The sequence below is a fragment of the Pleurodeles waltl genome, chromosome 9 (assembly GCF_031143425.1).
Source record: "Pleurodeles waltl isolate 20211129_DDA chromosome 9, aPleWal1.hap1.20221129, whole genome shotgun sequence".
Lineage (NCBI taxonomy): Eukaryota > Metazoa > Chordata > Amphibia > Caudata > Salamandridae > Pleurodeles > Pleurodeles waltl.
Window position 1 is genome coordinate 268,064,544 of NC_090448.1, and position 17,851 is coordinate 268,082,394.

The window sequence follows — 17,851 nt, forward strand, 5'->3', positions numbered from 1 at the left end:
GGCACTGGGTCTTGGAAAGGCCGCCCTTTGTTTAAATTTATACTGTTCCACCATAGAAGCGAGAGGTAAGTTTGGCGGTCTATTAACACCAGATCTAGAAGGTGACCCTGTGCTTGAGACCACTGTGAGGCTAGGCATTGTTGTAAGGGCCTCATGTGCAGTCTTGCGTTTGGGACAATGGCTATGCATGAGGACATCATGCCTAGGAGCTGTAGTATTGTTCTTGCTTGTATTGTTTGATTTGGAGACATGTGTTGAATGACTCTGTTGAAATTGTGAATTCTTTGTGGAGTTGGCGTTGCTACTCCTTTTGTCGTGTCTATTATGGCTCCTAGATATTGCTGTACTTTGCTTGGCTGAATGTTTGATTTTGCAAAGTTGACGGTGAACCCTAGTTTGTAGAGGGTTTGTATGACTTGATTTGTGTGGTTTGAGCATTGTGTGAGCGAACTGGTTTTGATTAGCCAGTCGTCTAGATACGGGAATACATGTATTTGCTGCCTTCTGATGTGTGCAGCGACTACTGCTAGGCATTTTGTGAATACCCTTGGAGCGGTTGTTAAACCGAAAGGCAATACTTTGAATTGGTAATGTATTCCTTTGAATACAAACCTTAGATATTTTCTGTGTGATTGATGTATTGGTATATGGAAATATGCGTCTTTGAGGTCTAGGGTTGTCATGTAGTTGTGTTTTTTGAGCAATGGTAACACTTCTTGTAGTGTGACCATGTGAAAGTGGTCTGATTTGATGAATGTGTTTACTACTCTGAGGTCCAGAATTGGTCTCAGTGTTTTGTCCTTTTTTGGTATCAAGAAGTACAGTGAATAAACTCCTGTGTTTATTTGTGTGCTTGGTACTAATTCTATTGCATTTTTTTGCAGTAGTGCTTGAACTTCTATCTCTAGAAGCTGTGAATGGTGTTTTGATACATTTTGTGATTTTGGTGGTATGTCTGGAGGGAATTGCAGGAATTCTATGCAATAACCATGTTGGATAATTGCTAGGACCCATGTGTCTGTAGTTATTTTCTCCCATGCTTCGTAATATTGACCTATCCTTCCCCCCACTGGTGTTGTGTGGGGGGGGGTGAGTGACGTGTGAGTCACTGCTTGTTGGTAGTGGTTTTGGGGCTTTGAAATCTTCCTCTATTCCTAGGGAATTGCCCTCCTCTATACTGGCCCCGAAAGCCTCCCCTGTACTGTCCCTGGTAGGTGGACGGTGCGGACTGTGAGGTACTGGCTTGTGTGGCCTGACCCCGAAACCCTCCTCTAAAAGGTGTTTTGCGGAAGGTGGTATAAGATCCTCTGCTCTGCGGGGAGTAGAGTGCGCCCATGGCCTTGGCAGTGTCAGTGTCCTTTTTGAGCTTTTCTATGGCTGTGTCGACCTCCGGACCGAACAGCATTTTTTCGTTTACTGGCATGTTAAGTACTGCCTGCTGAATTTCTGGCTTGAATCCAGACGTTCTGAGCCATGCGTGCCTACGGATGGTAACCGACGTATTAATGGTCCTTGCGGCTGTGTCTGCTGCATCCATAGAGGAGCGTATTTGATTGTTGGAAATGTTTTGACCTTCTTCAACAACCTGTTTTGCTCTTTTTTGTAGATCTTTTGGGAGATGTTCAATGAGATGCTGCATCTCATCCCAGTGGGCTCTGTCGTATCGCGCTAGCAGCGCTTGTGAGTTTGCGATGCACCACTGGTTTGCTGCCTGGACAGCGACCCTCTTCCCGGCTGCATCAAACTTTCTGCTTTCTTTATCTGGGGGAGGTGCATCCCCAGAAGTGTGTGAATTTGCCCGTTTTCTGGCAGCCCCTACCACCACAGAATCTGGTGGCAGCTGAGAGGTGATGAATACAGGGTCCGTAGGAGGCGCCTTATATTTTTTGTCCACTCTAGGCGTTACTGCCCTGCTTTTGACTGGCTCTTTGAAGATCTCCTTTGCATGGCGAAGCATGCCTGGGAGCATAGGCAGGCTTTGGTAGGAGCTGTGGGTGGAGGAGAGGGTGTTAAATAAAAAGTCATCCTCTACTTGTTCAGAGTGTAGTTCCACATTATGGAACTGAGCTGCTCTAGCCACCACTTGTGAATAGGCTGTGCTGTCCTCAGGTGGTGATGGCCTAGTTGGGTATGTGTCTGGGCTGTTATCAGACACTGGTGCATCGTACAAGTCCCACGCGTCTTGATCTTGGTCGTCGTGGCTCATGGCGGTGTGAGCTGGCGAATGTGACGGGGTGTAAGTTGGTGAAGCCGGAGTTACAGGTGGAGGCGAGGGAGGAGGTGTTACCGTCTTTGCTGTTTGTTGCTGAGGAGCCTCTCGTGCTACAAACTGAAGTGTTCTCTTTCTTTTGACAGGTGGAAGGGTACTGATCTTCCCTGTCCCCTGCTGAATAAAGATACGCTTCTGCGTGTGATCCACTTCAGTGGATTGCAGTTCCTGTTCGAATCTGTGTCTTTTCATTTGTGAAGACATAGAAAGTTCTTCAGTATAGGAGCCTGAAACTGGGTCTGTTGGTGCTTTTTTCGGCTCCGAAAACCCTGTTGTTTGTGTTTTCGGCTCCGAGGTAACCTTCCTCTTCTTTTGTGCCGAAAAATCTTGGCCTCTATGATCTTCGGCGCCACTGTCTCGGCGTCGATCCGTGTCGACACCGAACTCTCGGTGTCGATGCTTCTCTTTAGCACTCTCTCGGTCCCGAGGAGGCTGCGTGCCGGTGTCTCGACCGGAGTCGGACGATCTCGACACTGAATGGGCCTTTTTCGGTGCCGATTGTTGGTCACCGTGAATTTGGGTTGAGCCATGGCCGGTTGGCAGTGGCGTCCCCTGGGCCTTTTTGCCTTTTTTAATTTCTGATCTCGACGTCTTACTCACTGTTTTTGGATGGTCGAGTTCGTCGGAGTCTGAATCCTGGATGGAAAAGGATTCCTCCTGTTCCTCTTCTGTCTCGAACTGTCGATGCTCTTTTGGCGTGGACGCCATCTGCAGTCTTCTCGCTCGACGGTCGCGCAGAGTTTTTCGGGACCGGAACGCCCGACAGGCCTCACAGGATTCTTCGCTGTGCTCGGGTGACAGGCACAGGTTACAGACCGAGTGTTGGTCCGTATAAGGATATTTGTTGTGGCATTCAGGGCAGAATCGAAACGGGGTCCGTTCCATCGGCGTTGTTCTCCACGCGGTCGGGCCGACTAGGCCCCGACGGTGTGCCAAAATCTACCCCGAAGGGCACCGAAGCGCTTCGATGTTCAATGCGTTGTCGTATGTGTTTATCTCGAACCGGATCGCAACGATACCGTCGAAAATCTTCCGTTTTCAGCTATCTTTCCGTTCCGAAACTCGGAGCGAGAGGAACACGTCCGAACCCGATGGCGGAAAGAAAACAATCGAAGATGGAGTCGACGCCCATGCGCAATGAGCACAGAAAGAGGAGCCACTCGGTCCAGTGACTCGAAAACACTTCTTCGGAGAAAAACAACTTGTAACACTCCGACCCAACACCAGATGGCGAGCTAATGCAGACCATGTGTATCTACAGCGACAGATGCCATCAAACATATATTTTTCTAGAACAAAACCTATTGGCCTGGATTTGTCTCTGAGTGTGTGTTCCTCATTTATTGCCTGTGTGTATGTACAACAAATGCTTAACACAACTCCTTGGATAAGCCTACTGCTCGACCACACTACCACAAAATAGAGCATTAGTATTATCTCTTTTTGCCACTATCTTACCTCTAAGGGGAACCCTTGGACTCTGTGCATGCTATTCCTTACTTTGAAATAGCACATACAGAGCCAACTTCCTACAGTCATCCATCCAGAATACTTTTGTGCGGTCAAGGTAGAACCACAATGCTCTTTTAGGATCCTTACACTGGAGACTCTCGTCTTCCCTAGAAAAATGAGGCGGGGCAAAAAAAAACATAAGCATGGTGATCGTCAGGCCTACATGGAAAGGAGTGACTACATTTGGTAGGAAGGAAGCACATGTCTGGAGAACTAGTTTGTCAGAGTAAAAAGTAGTGTGAGGCGGGTGCACTGAGAGAGACTGCACCACGCTGACCCTGCTGGCAGATGTAATAGCCACCAGAAAGCCAGTCTTGATGGTTAATAATCAATTAGGTCTATTTTGCAATGGCTCAAAAGCCACACACATCAGAAACATGAGGACCAGGTTCAAGTCCCACTGGGGCATGATGGATGGTCTGGGGGAAAACGTGTTGCAAACCCTAGAAAGATATTGTCACAAAGGGTGGCTTAAATAAGGAAAGTTGGTCCGGAAACTGCAGAAATGGCTAAAAGATAGCTCTTAGCAGTGCCCACAGCAGAGCCTTACTTGGTGAAAGAAAGAACAAACAATTAGACCTGAAAAAGAGGTGCAGATGGGGAATCAGTGATTTTAGATACACATGATGCCACAAATTTGGCTCAGCAGCAGGTGTATAATGATTTAGTGGAGGGATGCCTGGGTACCAAAATAACATCACAGACTTTGGGAGGAAGGTCGAAGGCTGTCAACTGTCGCTGCTCAATTTCCAAACATGAAGGTGTAGAGTATGCAGGTTCGGGTGCAGAACCCTTCCCTGCTGTTGCAACAGAAGATCCTCCTAAAGAGGCAGCTTGACCACAGGACAAATGCTCATGCTCAACACCTCAAGATACCAGACTGTCTGTACCCAATCCAGAGCAACAAGAATAACTTGGGCCCAGTTGTCGCTCATCTTCTTGAGAACTCTGGGCATGAGTGGTATTGGTGAAAAGGCGTACCAGAGGCCGGAGCTCCACTCGAGATGAAAATTATCTCTGAACAAGCACTGCCTTGGAAACTTCAGTGCCCAGAACTGCTGACATTGAGTGTTCATGGCAGAGGTGAACAGATTTAACCAAGGCTCTCCTCCCTCTTAGGAGAGGTCTTGCACCATCACCGGAAGAAGATGCTATTCGTGATCCACTAGTCATCTACAGCTGAATTTGTCTGCCCTGGCGATCAGAGAGTCTGCCCTGGTGTTCCAGCCATGTCCAGAGATGCAGCGCCTCTTGACAAGGGTCCACGACCACCAACCAGCTCTGCCCTTTTGCAGTACCTCATGGTGATTGTGTAAGATCTGGACCATGTCGGAAAGATTGCCCTAATGCTGCGCCCAGTGGAACTTTGAGCCCTACTGCAGAGTCTGTATATGCCTTCACGCATGCGTTACCAGCCGGAAACAGGAGACTATGAGGCTCAGCAACCTCCGAGTCCTTCTCACCGAAACACACAATACAGGCTGAAACATCAGTATCATATCTTGTATATCCTGGACTCACCATTGGGGAAGATAAGGAGTCAGGTGTGACTTTGGCACGTTGATAGTGAACCCCAGGCAGTGCAGGAGGTTCGCCATAGTCTGGAGACAACTACCTTGGGTGAGCCTGCCTTCAACAGCCAATTGTCAAGGTAGAAGACTGGAACCCCAGACCTCCGCAGGTGTGCTGCAGCCATGGCCATCATCTTGTTGGACACCTGAGGGGTGCTGGTAAGGCTGAAGGAAAGCCCTGCAAACTAAAAGTGCTTGTGGCTCACCGTGAACTGTCAGGAACATCTGTCGGCGGGCAGAACGGGGAAATTAAACTATGCATCCTGCAAGTCCAGTGCTATCATCCAGTCTCCCAGGTCCAGGGCAAAGGAACTTGAGCGAGCCTGAGCATTTTAAATTTCTCCTGTTTGAGGAAGAGATTGAGAAGGCGCAGGTCTAATATAGGACAAAGACCTCTGTCCTTCTTAGGAACCAGAAAACAGAGGAATAGCAACCAAGATCTACTTCTAATGCCAGCACCTCCTCTTTACCTGCCTTGGCCAAGACAGTCAATTCTTCCTGATGGAGTAAGGGAAGATGGTCCTCCATCAACCGGTGGTAAGTGGTGACATGGGTGGAGGAGTAGCACAAAGGGGATGGAGTAGCCTCTTTGTACAACCTGTAGTACCCAACGGTCTGATGTTATTGACCCCCAGTGGAACTGATGATGCTGTATCCTCCTCCACTGGATGTCCAAGATGGCAGGAGGGCAAACTAAAGGGTCTAGGAGGCTGTGGCTGCTGGGGGAGTGATGGAGTGGCCCAACCTCTGGCTACCTGTCCCAGGTTGTCTATGGAAACCGCATCCTCAGCCACGAAAAGATGTGGAAGCTTGCTGGAACTGGGAGGGTATTGACGTAGTTAAAAACCCCTTCCATGGCCATGAAAGGGGTGAAAGGTAGATGGGGGTGGCGAGGGGCCATATAGCGGCCCAAGGACCTGATCATAGCCCAGAAGTCCTTAAAATGATCTAGTGCTAAGTCTGCCTCATCTCGAAAGAGACGAGAGCCATCAAAGGGCATGTCCATAAGCGACGTTTTGACATTTTCAGGAAAGGATATAGTCCTCAGGCAGGCATGGAAGGGGCACCAGCAAATAATATGCTCTCGCTTGTTTCCAGACCACAATGAGTGGCGAACTTTGCTGCATTTCTCCGACTGGCAATAGCCTGAGAGAGTATGTCTCGGGCCTCCTTCAAGATCATTGGCAGCACTCGCTCGACTGAGTCCCAGATCGTATGGGAGTAACGGCCCAAGAGCTAAGCGGTGTTCACTGACCTCAGTGTTAGACTGGCAGAAGAAGAGAACATTCTTTTGGCAAAGGTATCCAGCTTCCTGGATTTCCTATCCGGTGGAGCCGAAGGAATGCACCAGGGTTTATTCTGGAAGTGGAAGCCTGGACAACCAAGCTCTCTGGAGTGGGTTGCTGAGTGAGGAAACTGGAGTCCCTGGAGTGGGGCGGTGCCAGCTGACAATTGTACTGTGCTCAGAAGCCCTGTGCAGGAGTTAGACCACGCCCTGAGGAGGACGTCAGTAAGGTCTTTATTAAAAGGGGAGCAAGAGTTCAGAGGGTACGGCTGAAGTACCTCTGTCAAAGTCTTCAGCTGCCCTACTCACAACCACAGCAAAGGAGACCCCTTCCTCCGTAGCCAAAGTAGAAGGGGAGACCAAGGCAGTGTCAGATGAGGTGTCTAACCCACTCACTTCCTCCAGATCCCCATACTAGGTGCCCTCTGTATCATCAGAAGGGCGGCAATATTCATCAGGGTCGCCATTCCTCTCCCATTCATTCCCAGCCTGTCAAAGACAAAAGGTCCTGGCTCCAACCTGGAATGCATGGCTCTGGATGAGGTGGAACCGGCATTGACTGAGGGGTAGCTCTCCACACATCTCCACTATATGGCATGAAAAGGAAAGAAAGGACATAAGTGTGCCGAGGTGGTGCCTATAAAGGTACCACGTAGTCACTTCCAGCGCGGACGATGCTGACACAGAGCCGAATGTTGCAGTCTATTGGAGCGCAGGGGTACTGCTACAAAATTTCCAGATCCAGTCGGACACCTGGGCATAATTCTAAGGTAAGGAATCGGGGTCTATAAGTCTCAATCAGATAAGTAGATACGCATTTTCACGGATCTCAAGTATGCCATTAAAGAAAGCACCAGCAGTGACAAACAGCACCTGAATTATCTGCCGGTACTGATGTATACAATAGCCATGGAAGGCTCAACTCATTTAGCATTTATTAAGTCACAATTTTCTAAACAGAGTAAACTTGTGGATAACCTTTCCGCAAATGTGAGAGAAAAGAATATTAATGCACTTGCTAAAGAGGATGCATTAACAATATACTCCTACAGTTACATATGGCCTCTATCAGGAATGCAGTGATTCCACCCTCAGCTAAAGCAATTCAACAATGGTGTTTTTATCGCTGTTTCATGTAATATATGTATTAGCTCTTTAGAAAAACATTTGAAATTAGCATGGTTTGCCGTGAGTAAGGCCTTGATAAATGTCCATAGTGCTGCACTCCAACAATGCAGTCTTGACCCAACACATGGATCAGCATTTGCTATAAAGCAGTGTTTCAAAATCAAAACCTGTTCATTTAACCACACAACACAAAGCTCAGAATAATGTATATCCAAGCTTAAGTCCCACATGGTGGTAAATGTATTTTCATGTTTAGGGTGAGAACTTGTGGTCAATCTAAACTGGGTCTCTTTCAGGAAACAGGCACTCTCAGATAACCAATGAAAGACAGCGTATGTTAATATCGGCAATAATATGGTGGGTAACAAGTTCCTAAGAGGCAAAAAAATTGATGAGAAAAAAACTCATGCTTACTGTACCTTGGGAAGAAGAATATGACGGTATGGTAAGCATTTTCTCATACAACTAGAGTAACACAGGATTTGTAAGAGAGCGGAATGCTTGCTTTAAATGAACTCTGGAATCCATCAAGAGCTAAGTTTACTCAGTATTATATACTTCCTACTTTGGCAATCATAGTTTTATGGTTATCAGTTTGATCACATAATTGTACACTCCTTATCAACGTTGAAATAAAGGAAGTTAATTCGCAAGAACTGACTTTGGCATTCCATGCAGCTTTGCAAATAATCCAACAATAGCTCACATAGCATTGTTTTTTAATTAAGGACTCAACAATCATTCATGGCATAAAAATATACAGATTTTCTTGAAAAAAAAAAACCTTCCCATAAACTGCTACAGAGAACAAGACTATTTGGTTAAAACATTTCTTTGTGAGAAATGTGCTAACTGTCTTTTTTATGGGCGAGCACAAAGTGCTCCGTCCATTCTGTAATCTCTCTTTGGGCTTAAAACCACGCCCTTGCCACGTCAGTCACTTACATTGGTTTGTGGGCTTGCCTTTTAAAATCCGCTTGCTTTCATTTGTGAAAGGCATGCATACGTCATGCCTTTTCCGGTGTTTATCCCACTTACACAGCACTGGTTAAGTACCAAAAACATATGAGGCTCGATGTTTTCAGCCTGGAGTCCAGACTACTTTATTTGTTTATTTTCCACGCAGCGCAATTGCGCTGCGTTTTTTTTTGGTTTACAATGTTAATAGCTCTAACTCGAACAAATGCGAGACCCGTTGCATTGAAAATGCTTGTTTATTTTTGGCCTCCCAAACTGTGAAACACCTTAAACACCTGCTTAAGATCAGAACCCACCCACAAGCACTTTACAGGCAACACCAGAAAATGCAGCTGAAACTTGTTGTAAGGATAAACTATCCACAAAACAAGTGTTGTGATTGCAACACACCAATCACAGTTCTCTGCAATGACTGAAAGGAGATATACAGTGCTTTATAAAATTCTAAATGAATAAAAAAAAACTATAGTGATGGCCTGTGAAGTCACAACTGACTAGTAGCACTACTTGAGCACTGAATCACGTTTTAATGAATATATCCTAGTGAAGGTCAATGTTTATCGCAAAAACTGGCACTACACAACTAACTACATTACAACTTACAGTTATAAGATTGATCTTACCACACAAAACGTACTTTTGTTTGAGGTGTATTATGTTTTTTAATTTCCGTTTTAACAGACTTTTCTTCCATCTCGACTTCATCTTCACTGTTGGAATCAAACACAATATGGCGACCTTTGTTTGCTATCTGAGAGTCCTGGACAGAAAACATTGGTTAAAATGATGCAATCAACAAGTAAAGCAGGCAAGATGTTCACTGTAGAAAAATATGTAGCTCAAACTATCACAGGAAAAAGGGAGGCACGTAAAAGCACGTAAAAGCAAACAGCTTGAACAGTTAGAAAATGAACCACTATTTGCATCACAAACTACAAAACTCTCACATGGTTTCAAACAAACAGAATAAACATGCAAATTACGGGTTGTTGCTTAATACTTTCAAAGCTGGTGGGACTGAAAGGGAAAAGTTTAATTTCTAACGTTTTTGCAAAGTGTGCCATAGCATCGCATCAAACAGGCTCGAGGACCAATGGTCCACAAAGAATCTTTGGTCTTCATATCCTGTGTTTAGTTTGAGTTACCGACCCGCTTGCTTAATCTACCAGTAGACAGCCATGTGCATTTGGGATTATGCTACGCCGTATGTTCCAACACTAGAGATCTATGCAGAAATCTTATAAAAAGAAGAAATTATCCCAGCCTTTAGATGTAAATCATCCGACACTTCAAGGCAGCATATTTTCCTGCCCTACTTCACTGTCACTAGAGTCACGGAAATTAGGGTCTTACTGCCCCTCATAAATTACATGCACTATAGAAGTCTAAGCGGTACGTCTTTGGGACCTAGTCCGAAACGCTATCTCACTCCTGCGGACAACGGGCCTTTTGTCTTCTTCCAGCCCCTCTGCTTCTGCAATACATTGATATCATATTGTAAGTGTCCTTCTGCATTCCTGCATCCCCCTGCCCCCCCACCCCTTCACAGGAGCCGATTGGTGGAAGTGTACCCTGCACAAGACACAAGGGCATATCATTTGTTTGAAGTGGAGGTGGTCAGTTGGGTAGGCTGCCCAACACACAGCACAATGGGCCCAACAGTATATACGCCCTATCAACCCTTATGGGTGAATATTGGAGGATTTAAATCAATTTGGACCGATTACCTGGGACAAGAACGGGCCAATTCCAGGGACCATGAGAACACAACAATGGCTGAATATAGTCACAGTTTTCATTAGTTCCTTTCCCAAGCAATAGGCCCAGCCATACAAATGGGGTAACATTTTTATAAGAAGTGAGGGAATGCTGTCTAGTAGGAATTCTATGGATCCCTCAGGTTTTGGAAATTTCCCTCACTGAAAGGTGCAGAAAATATGTGATTTTGGCCAACATTTGAGGTTTGTAGGTCATTTGGATCCACAAAGTCACATCATCCTGGACTCACCTAGAGGTACAGCTTTCAGTCATGTATAGATTTAGTAGGTTTCCACGAGTTGTGGCCAAGTCTGTGTCCAAATACTGCATTGCCACAATGGGTTAATTTGTTTGGCAAAAACCTAATGTCTCCAAATGAAGTTGTGGCGCCTATACAAGTGGGGTACTATTTTAATCAGGAGACATGTGGGACTATAGAACAGAACAACATTAGTTATTATCAAATGCATTTCTCTCCATTTTGGCTTCTAATTGTAAGCCAGTGTGAACTAAAGAACACTGGACACCACATTTGGCTCAGAATCATATGACAGTATGGATAACCCCAAATTTAGAGTTGTAGAAATAATCACTATTGCTAAAGTCTGTACTTTGGGCACATTTAAAAAATGAACCGGTTTCCTTCATGACCATTTTTCATTCAATAGATTTTATCATTTGAACTGCTGCATGGTTGATACAAAATGAAATATAATTATAAGCTGCAGATCAGTTGTTGGATCTAGGTATCGCATAGTTCTGGACAACCAAAAAACACCATACGCCCTTGAAACCAGAAGCATCTGACAAACAAAATTACTTTCATAAATCAGCCATTGAGACAAAACCTACAGATGAAACAGCTGTCACCTAGTTCTATTGTTTCCATTATTTTTTTTATTTCTATGATTAGAATTTTTGGGAAAACCACGAGCGACCTACACAAATGACACTTTGCTAAAGCCACAAAATTTTGTCTAGTTTAGTACAGCTTTCAGGTTTGACCCTTGGTTTCACACCTGCTTCCACCATAAGCTGCAAGTATGTATAAACCACGAGAAACAGAACAAAAATCACCTACCAGGTAGAAAAATGTAATATGAATTTTTATACCTTTTTGTGGTGTTTGTGTATAAAGTACCTGGTGATAGTTCCTCAAATTGGACATGTTGCTGAAGTGCTCATGTTCCTGTGACTTGTGTATAAACCCTGCCTATGAAACTTGATATTTGTCAGTTTGTTTAATTCTGCTTCGACAGAGTCATGAAGTGGAGCTCAGAGTAGGGATTTGGGGACTGATCAGCGTCGGGAACTAAGGGGTTAACTTAATTCTTTGATATTTTCCAAGTATTTATCAACACAATTTGGTACCTGTGAACCTTGCCTCTGTTGACTGAAATACATTATTATTTCAACTACCTCCCTACTTAAGTGAACTGAAACAAAAGGAAAATCCTCACAATGGAGGTTTAAAGCTAAATATTAAAATTAAATACACCAACACATTTAATTTGAATTAATGAACAAGGATTGTATACCAAGTTTGATAGTGCCCCCTGGATACATTTCTTCTGAAGGTCAATCTCTTTCTTTCGTTCCTGTACAGCTGCCAGGCGTTTCTCATTGTCCATAAGCTGCTTTGACAGGTCTGGGTGTGGGGATTCAGTTTTTTTTTCCATGGAAGCAGACAAACCCTTTTTCTCCACAAACAATTCAACACTGGAATATGCATTTTTCTGTATGTTCATGTTCTTTGGTGTTGCTGATGAAGAGGTGTCAGAGCTGCTACTTTCTTCATCAGTAGAAGATCCACTGTAGCTTGCCTCACTTTCTTCCTCAGATTCGGTTTGTCTGGTTCTGTCCTGTGCAGGACATTTTAAGGACAGGGGGTCTCTATCAGCAGTTAATTTAGAAGCAAGCTTTCCAGTTTCTGCTTTTGAGTCAGACACATTTGCTTTGATCTCAATGTGCCCTTCACCAGCTCTTTTATCCTGCTTTGGAACCACTTCAAAACCAATTTCCTTGGTTTTAGGACCACCGCCTTCATCAGCCCTTAAACTTTGTTTAGCAGGCAGAATTGAAGAACTGGGGCTTACAGAGAGGTGCGTTGAGGACTCAACCTTGCTGTCTGAACAATCAGGCTGTGAGATGAGGTAACTTTCAGAAGTTTGTTCTTTAACCATTTTCCCCGTCATCAGTGAGCCCAAACCAGCAAAAGTTGGAAGTTTAGGACGCATGGACTTGCTTTTAGACTTGGATTCATCATCAGTGCTTTCATCTCTTAATATAGAAGAAACAATATCATTGGGCTGTATGATCTTAATTGATGAGATTGTCTCGTCCAATGCCTTTTCTGTATTGAGCGATTTATGTAGCAAGCAGTCATCAAGGGAAGGCTCAGTACTACTTCTGATTGGTGTTTCTACATTTTCATCACTTGAAAGGTCCTGGGCATTATTGGCAAGCTCCTCCAGATCTTCTAATGTCAAGTTTATACGATGGCAGTTTTGCATCATTTCTTCATATTCAGGGTCTTCCTCAGTTTCACTGCTGTTGGACAGACTGTCACTTTCTGAACTGCTTCTAGACTGAATTGACCGTGGCAATGAATGAGATGTTTGTTTGTCAGTTTGTTTGGGTACATATTTTTTATCAGATTGTGAGGGAGTGAGTAGTTTGTTATTGTTTGCACAAACAGCAGTATTTTGTTTCAAGCGACCCTGCTTGCTTTCTGATACACACGAGTTAACTGAAGAAACTTTCTGCAACAATTTACATGAGGCTCTATTCTGCACCAGTGGTTCAGTCAAAGCAATGGTCTCGTCAGAATCTGCAGATTCAGAACCAGTTCCACTGCTGTCTGAGGAAGGCCTACTTTCAGAGTGGCGTTTAAATGGCTTGGACTCTGCTGGAGGGCAAGTTGAATGTGTGTCAGTACTGCTGGGGACAGACTTCGGATTGGATTTTGAAAGCACATCACTCTTGGAAGACTCCGAGCTAGTCTTGCTTTTCCATGATTCCTGGCTTCCAGGCATATAAGAGGTAGGTTCCAGAGTTAATTCATTCTTTGTTTCTTTCCTCACCATTGGTTTGGTGACTGCAATAATCTCATCAGTATCCGCAGAGTCATACTCACTGTTGTTGTCTGAAAACCTGACATTTGGTGTGTTTCTTATCAAGCTTTTCTCTGCTCTCGCTGAATCCCACTGAGTCCAGTGAGATGCATATTTTAGCTCAAAGTCTTCCTTGACAACTTCTATGTTGAAGTCTTCATTTCCCATCTTTGTGATGCCTTTTGGTAATGAACCTTTTGCTATCAGAGACTCCATTTCCTCTTCCGAATCTGCCTCGCTGTCCATGCTATTTCTAGTCTTAGATGTCACTTTCTTCATGTGATCAAACGATCGATTTCCCTGGGCATTAACCTTTGGGATATTTGCATATGATAAGTCAAGAGATTGATTAGATTTCACATCAATTCTTTTGGTGGAAGTGCTGTCCTGGTTTTGAATAGTCAAATTTTTAGAATGTTCATTTTTCAAAACGTTTTCGGATCCCTTTTTCTTTTTCAGCTGGTGTTTTGGAGTGGGAAACTCTCCTCTACGCTTCCTGCTAATGTCATCATTCCCCTCATCCAGATGCCAGGTGAGCTGGGAGACGGGAACCAGTTCACCAGAGTCTTCTTCAAGTCTTTTGATGTTGTGACAATATTTTGATGGGTCATATTTCATGGCCTAAATTTCAATTAAGGAATACTCACAAAAATTATTTGATTGTTTTTCAAAACACATGTACCTATGACAATGGATGGAATATAATGTTGAACACCTATAAGCAGATTGTACACAAAACGTTTTTTTCCTTGAAAAGTAATTTTGCTAGTTTGCAACCATAAGGTACTAGAAACATGGTAGTGAATGCACTCAGGTTAACTTATTTTGTTTTTTTAAACAGTGTGCAGTGCCTGGTAAGCTATAGCAAAACTTACACAATTTATAACCTCCTCCCAAAATGTACAACCAATAAGTTTAGTAAATCTACTGATGTTAAAACATACTTTGCTGCTGTAGTTCTTTACAAAGCCTGTTTCTGTCCACAGCATTTACACAGGATTTGGGTTGCACATGAATGGGTTAAACAGTTAGGAATATCTGGACTATTGGTGTAAACAATGATGTCATTGAATATGTCATAAGTGAAGTAATGTGTGAGGTCATAGGAAGTGCATGACCGGGGTACAAGTTATTGCTAGGCACCAAAATATATCTGGTGAATTTTAGAGGTAGATTTGAAATATTCAATTTATTGTAATTTTTACCCACAGCTTGAACTCTCAAAAATTCTTACTCAATTTCGAAAACACAGCTGCATAGTTTGTCAGCTTCACAGATTCATCACCATGTAACAGATCACACTCAAACAATATTCCAACTTTACAAGCACATATGTAATGTTCTCAGCCTTCTCAAAGAGGTAATTTGTTATTAAGAATGTTGTACTCTACTGACATGCCATGTTAAACATGGGTTTTTTGCTAGTCCAAAGCACTCATCTGACACCCAAGACGTACATTGTAATTGATTGTGGATTTGGAACACTGTACAATAACGGACCATGATTTGAGTAAAAACCCCTGAAAATGAAAATCTGTGCAACTCTGTTCAAGGAAGTGTGATAGAATCTTTAAGAGTGCATCATAGTTGTAAAATCAAATGTCTAAATTTAGAGAACGTGTTTTGATTTGTTCATAAAGTAGTTCATGTACATTGTTAAACATGCTCAGCATTAATCCAGGGCGTCTAACCATCAACAGCTGAATTGCTCCCGCCATTATACAAAGCCAATGTCCTGCTGATGAACAAATCGTTTCCTGAAGACCAGAGATGGCAAAGAGCAAATGGAATATTTGGGGATTAATATTAAGTATATGCATTTTCCAAAAGGATATTTTGTTTCTGTGTTGGAGGTGAAGAACCGGCAACACTCTCCCGAATTTACTGACCACCCAGTCCTGCAAATAAATAAAAGTAAGAATATTTAGTAATGTAACATTATTTTTTTTGTTAGTGTTAATCTTAGCAGATGACAATATTGCACACACAGAGTCAAGAGGTACAATGTGATCAACAAAAACTTAGTGAAGACAAAAGAGAGTGAGTTGTTGGCCAACCAAAGGGAGGTTGAGGCTCCAGCAACATGATGCGCCTTACAAATATCTAAAATATTTGTTTAAAATGTTTTTTTCTTGAGCAGGCTAATCTGGGCATCACGTTTATATTACAAGTCCAAAGTGCTAATGGGACTGCCCAGTAGAGCAATCTGTGATGGCTGTTAGGAGAAGGGTAGGATAGGTGGAATGGTTGGGCAGACTCCATTATGTACTGGAAAGGAAAGAGACAAAACACTTGTAAGACAACTTTATTTTTATAAAACTAATATAGCATATGTCTCTAGCTACATGTTATATGACTGCTGTGGATTGGTGGTGCTGAAGCATGGGTTTTCACAGGGCAGGCTCCGCAGGGGATGGAAACACATAAACATCGGTCATGTTACATTACACAAATAACTCTTATTTAGAGTCTATGCAAAATAAAAAACTGCACCCCAGAGTGTGCCAGAATAAAGAAAATGATCACAACACTAACTTGTCTGACAGTTACATTGACTACACATCTAAGCTCTGCAAATTAAAGAAGCCTTGTCATCATAAAGCAGATTTAGGATCAGATTCTTGAATGGGTGAAATCAACAGGTCTACAAGGCTATGCGCGCACACAAACCACTACGAAATTATCGACAACATGTCATTGTGAGAGCAAACATTGTGACTGCTTAATTTCCATGCAACAAGACCTTGCAATCTGTGACATGATGCAGCATTACAAACTACACATTCTGTGTTTTTACAGACACAAAGGAAAAGTCAAGTGATTTAAAACCTCTCCTCTACTATCAACACACTACCTTACATGTAATGCTAATTACTAACACCATACTACCTTACATGCAGTGCTAATGACTAAGGGAATTGAAACACTGTGATACATACAAGGAAAGTGAGTTATTTGTAATGTTAATTCTCATTCATTTGTATCCTCCTCAATTTCGTGCACCCAATATTAACCCTGCCCATACACAGGACCCCCAAAACCTCTAATAGATCACATTTTCACATTGATCTCATACAGAATGCTGTATGAAGAAACATTTTATGTTATTGTTCAGAGGGGCAGACAAGACTGTAATGATTTACAAAGGTGTGGAGAGAACTCTCAATGTCGCTGAGATGGGGGCATTTCTCTACGGGGCACAAAGGTGCCCCAAAGTTAGTGGGCTTTTTTGAAAGAAGCGATTATACAAAGTATTACAGATTTTGTAAAGGATGTTTTCATGGGAGCTATACGAGAGTGGAAGGTTGAAGAAATAGAAATAGAAATAGCTTTTTTGATCTTCAGTGATGGTAAAAGAAGTACAGGCTCTTAAGATTCTAGGGTTTTAAATATTAGGTCATTTCTGACCTTCATCTATAATTTACCAAGCCAACATGGTACATACATTTACCGACCCATGTGACAGATAACACAGACACATCACTTAGTCATAATTTATTCAATAAGCCTACATTCATCAGCAGCCATGGGATCGTCAGCACCACTGAATGCACTGGATTCACCAGCTCCCACCAGGAACTGGACATTTCAGTTAGGGCCAATCATGCCTTCATATAGTATCTTTAGAACAAGACCAGCTGGAAATGTGGTTTACACAGTTCTAGAATCAATACAACCCTCACCAGCAAAAGGAACTGGACCCCATGGCAGGAGTGTAAAGTTATTGGTATTTCTGTGGCTAAGGAAGGGGTTATGTAGACACCCCAAGAGTATGAGACGATTCAGGCAGTGCAGGCTCTCAAATCCGAAGAAGACAGGCTATGCTATAGCCCCACTGCAAAGGAAATGTTGACCTTTGTTTTATTTCTCCAGACCAGCAGGGTTCTCCAGCATCTTGGACAGTCTCCATTGACTAAAGCACATTCCCTGCAGATTCTCAATCAGTTGGACTTTGTGCATGTGTCCCTGGGATGAAGCACTTGTTCTCCTGACAGGCACATAACAGCTTGTTCAGGGAGAAACATGGCAATGAAATGAAAAAAAGCTTTATTTAGGATTCCACCCTCAGGGGCAGTCTGAAGGGGGGCAGCTGCAAACCCTCAGAAGTTGAGCTCCTTGCAGCGTTAGTACTCCACAATGGTGAGCAAAGTCTCAGGGTAGCCCAGATGATTACCATTTACTGAGCAGAGGAGGGTGGACACTATGTATTCCACATTGACACCCAAGACAGGATGCT

General features: G+C 43.4%; 1 protein-coding gene across 1 annotated transcript in view; it reads right to left on the reverse strand.

Annotated features, from left to right (window-relative positions):
- The window catches only part of NOL8 (nucleolar protein 8), a 270,845-nt gene that overhangs the window by 172,696 nt on the left and 80,298 nt on the right, over positions 1–17,851 (reverse strand). The window contains exons 6-8 of the mRNA XM_069206675.1: positions 15,450–15,512; positions 12,040–14,235; positions 9,381–9,503 (exon numbers count right to left, since the gene is read on the reverse strand). Coding sequence (XP_069062776.1) covers positions 9,381–9,503; positions 12,040–14,235; positions 15,450–15,512 — 2,382 coding nt within the window. The remainder of the gene's footprint in view (positions 1–9,380; positions 9,504–12,039; positions 14,236–15,449; positions 15,513–17,851) is intronic.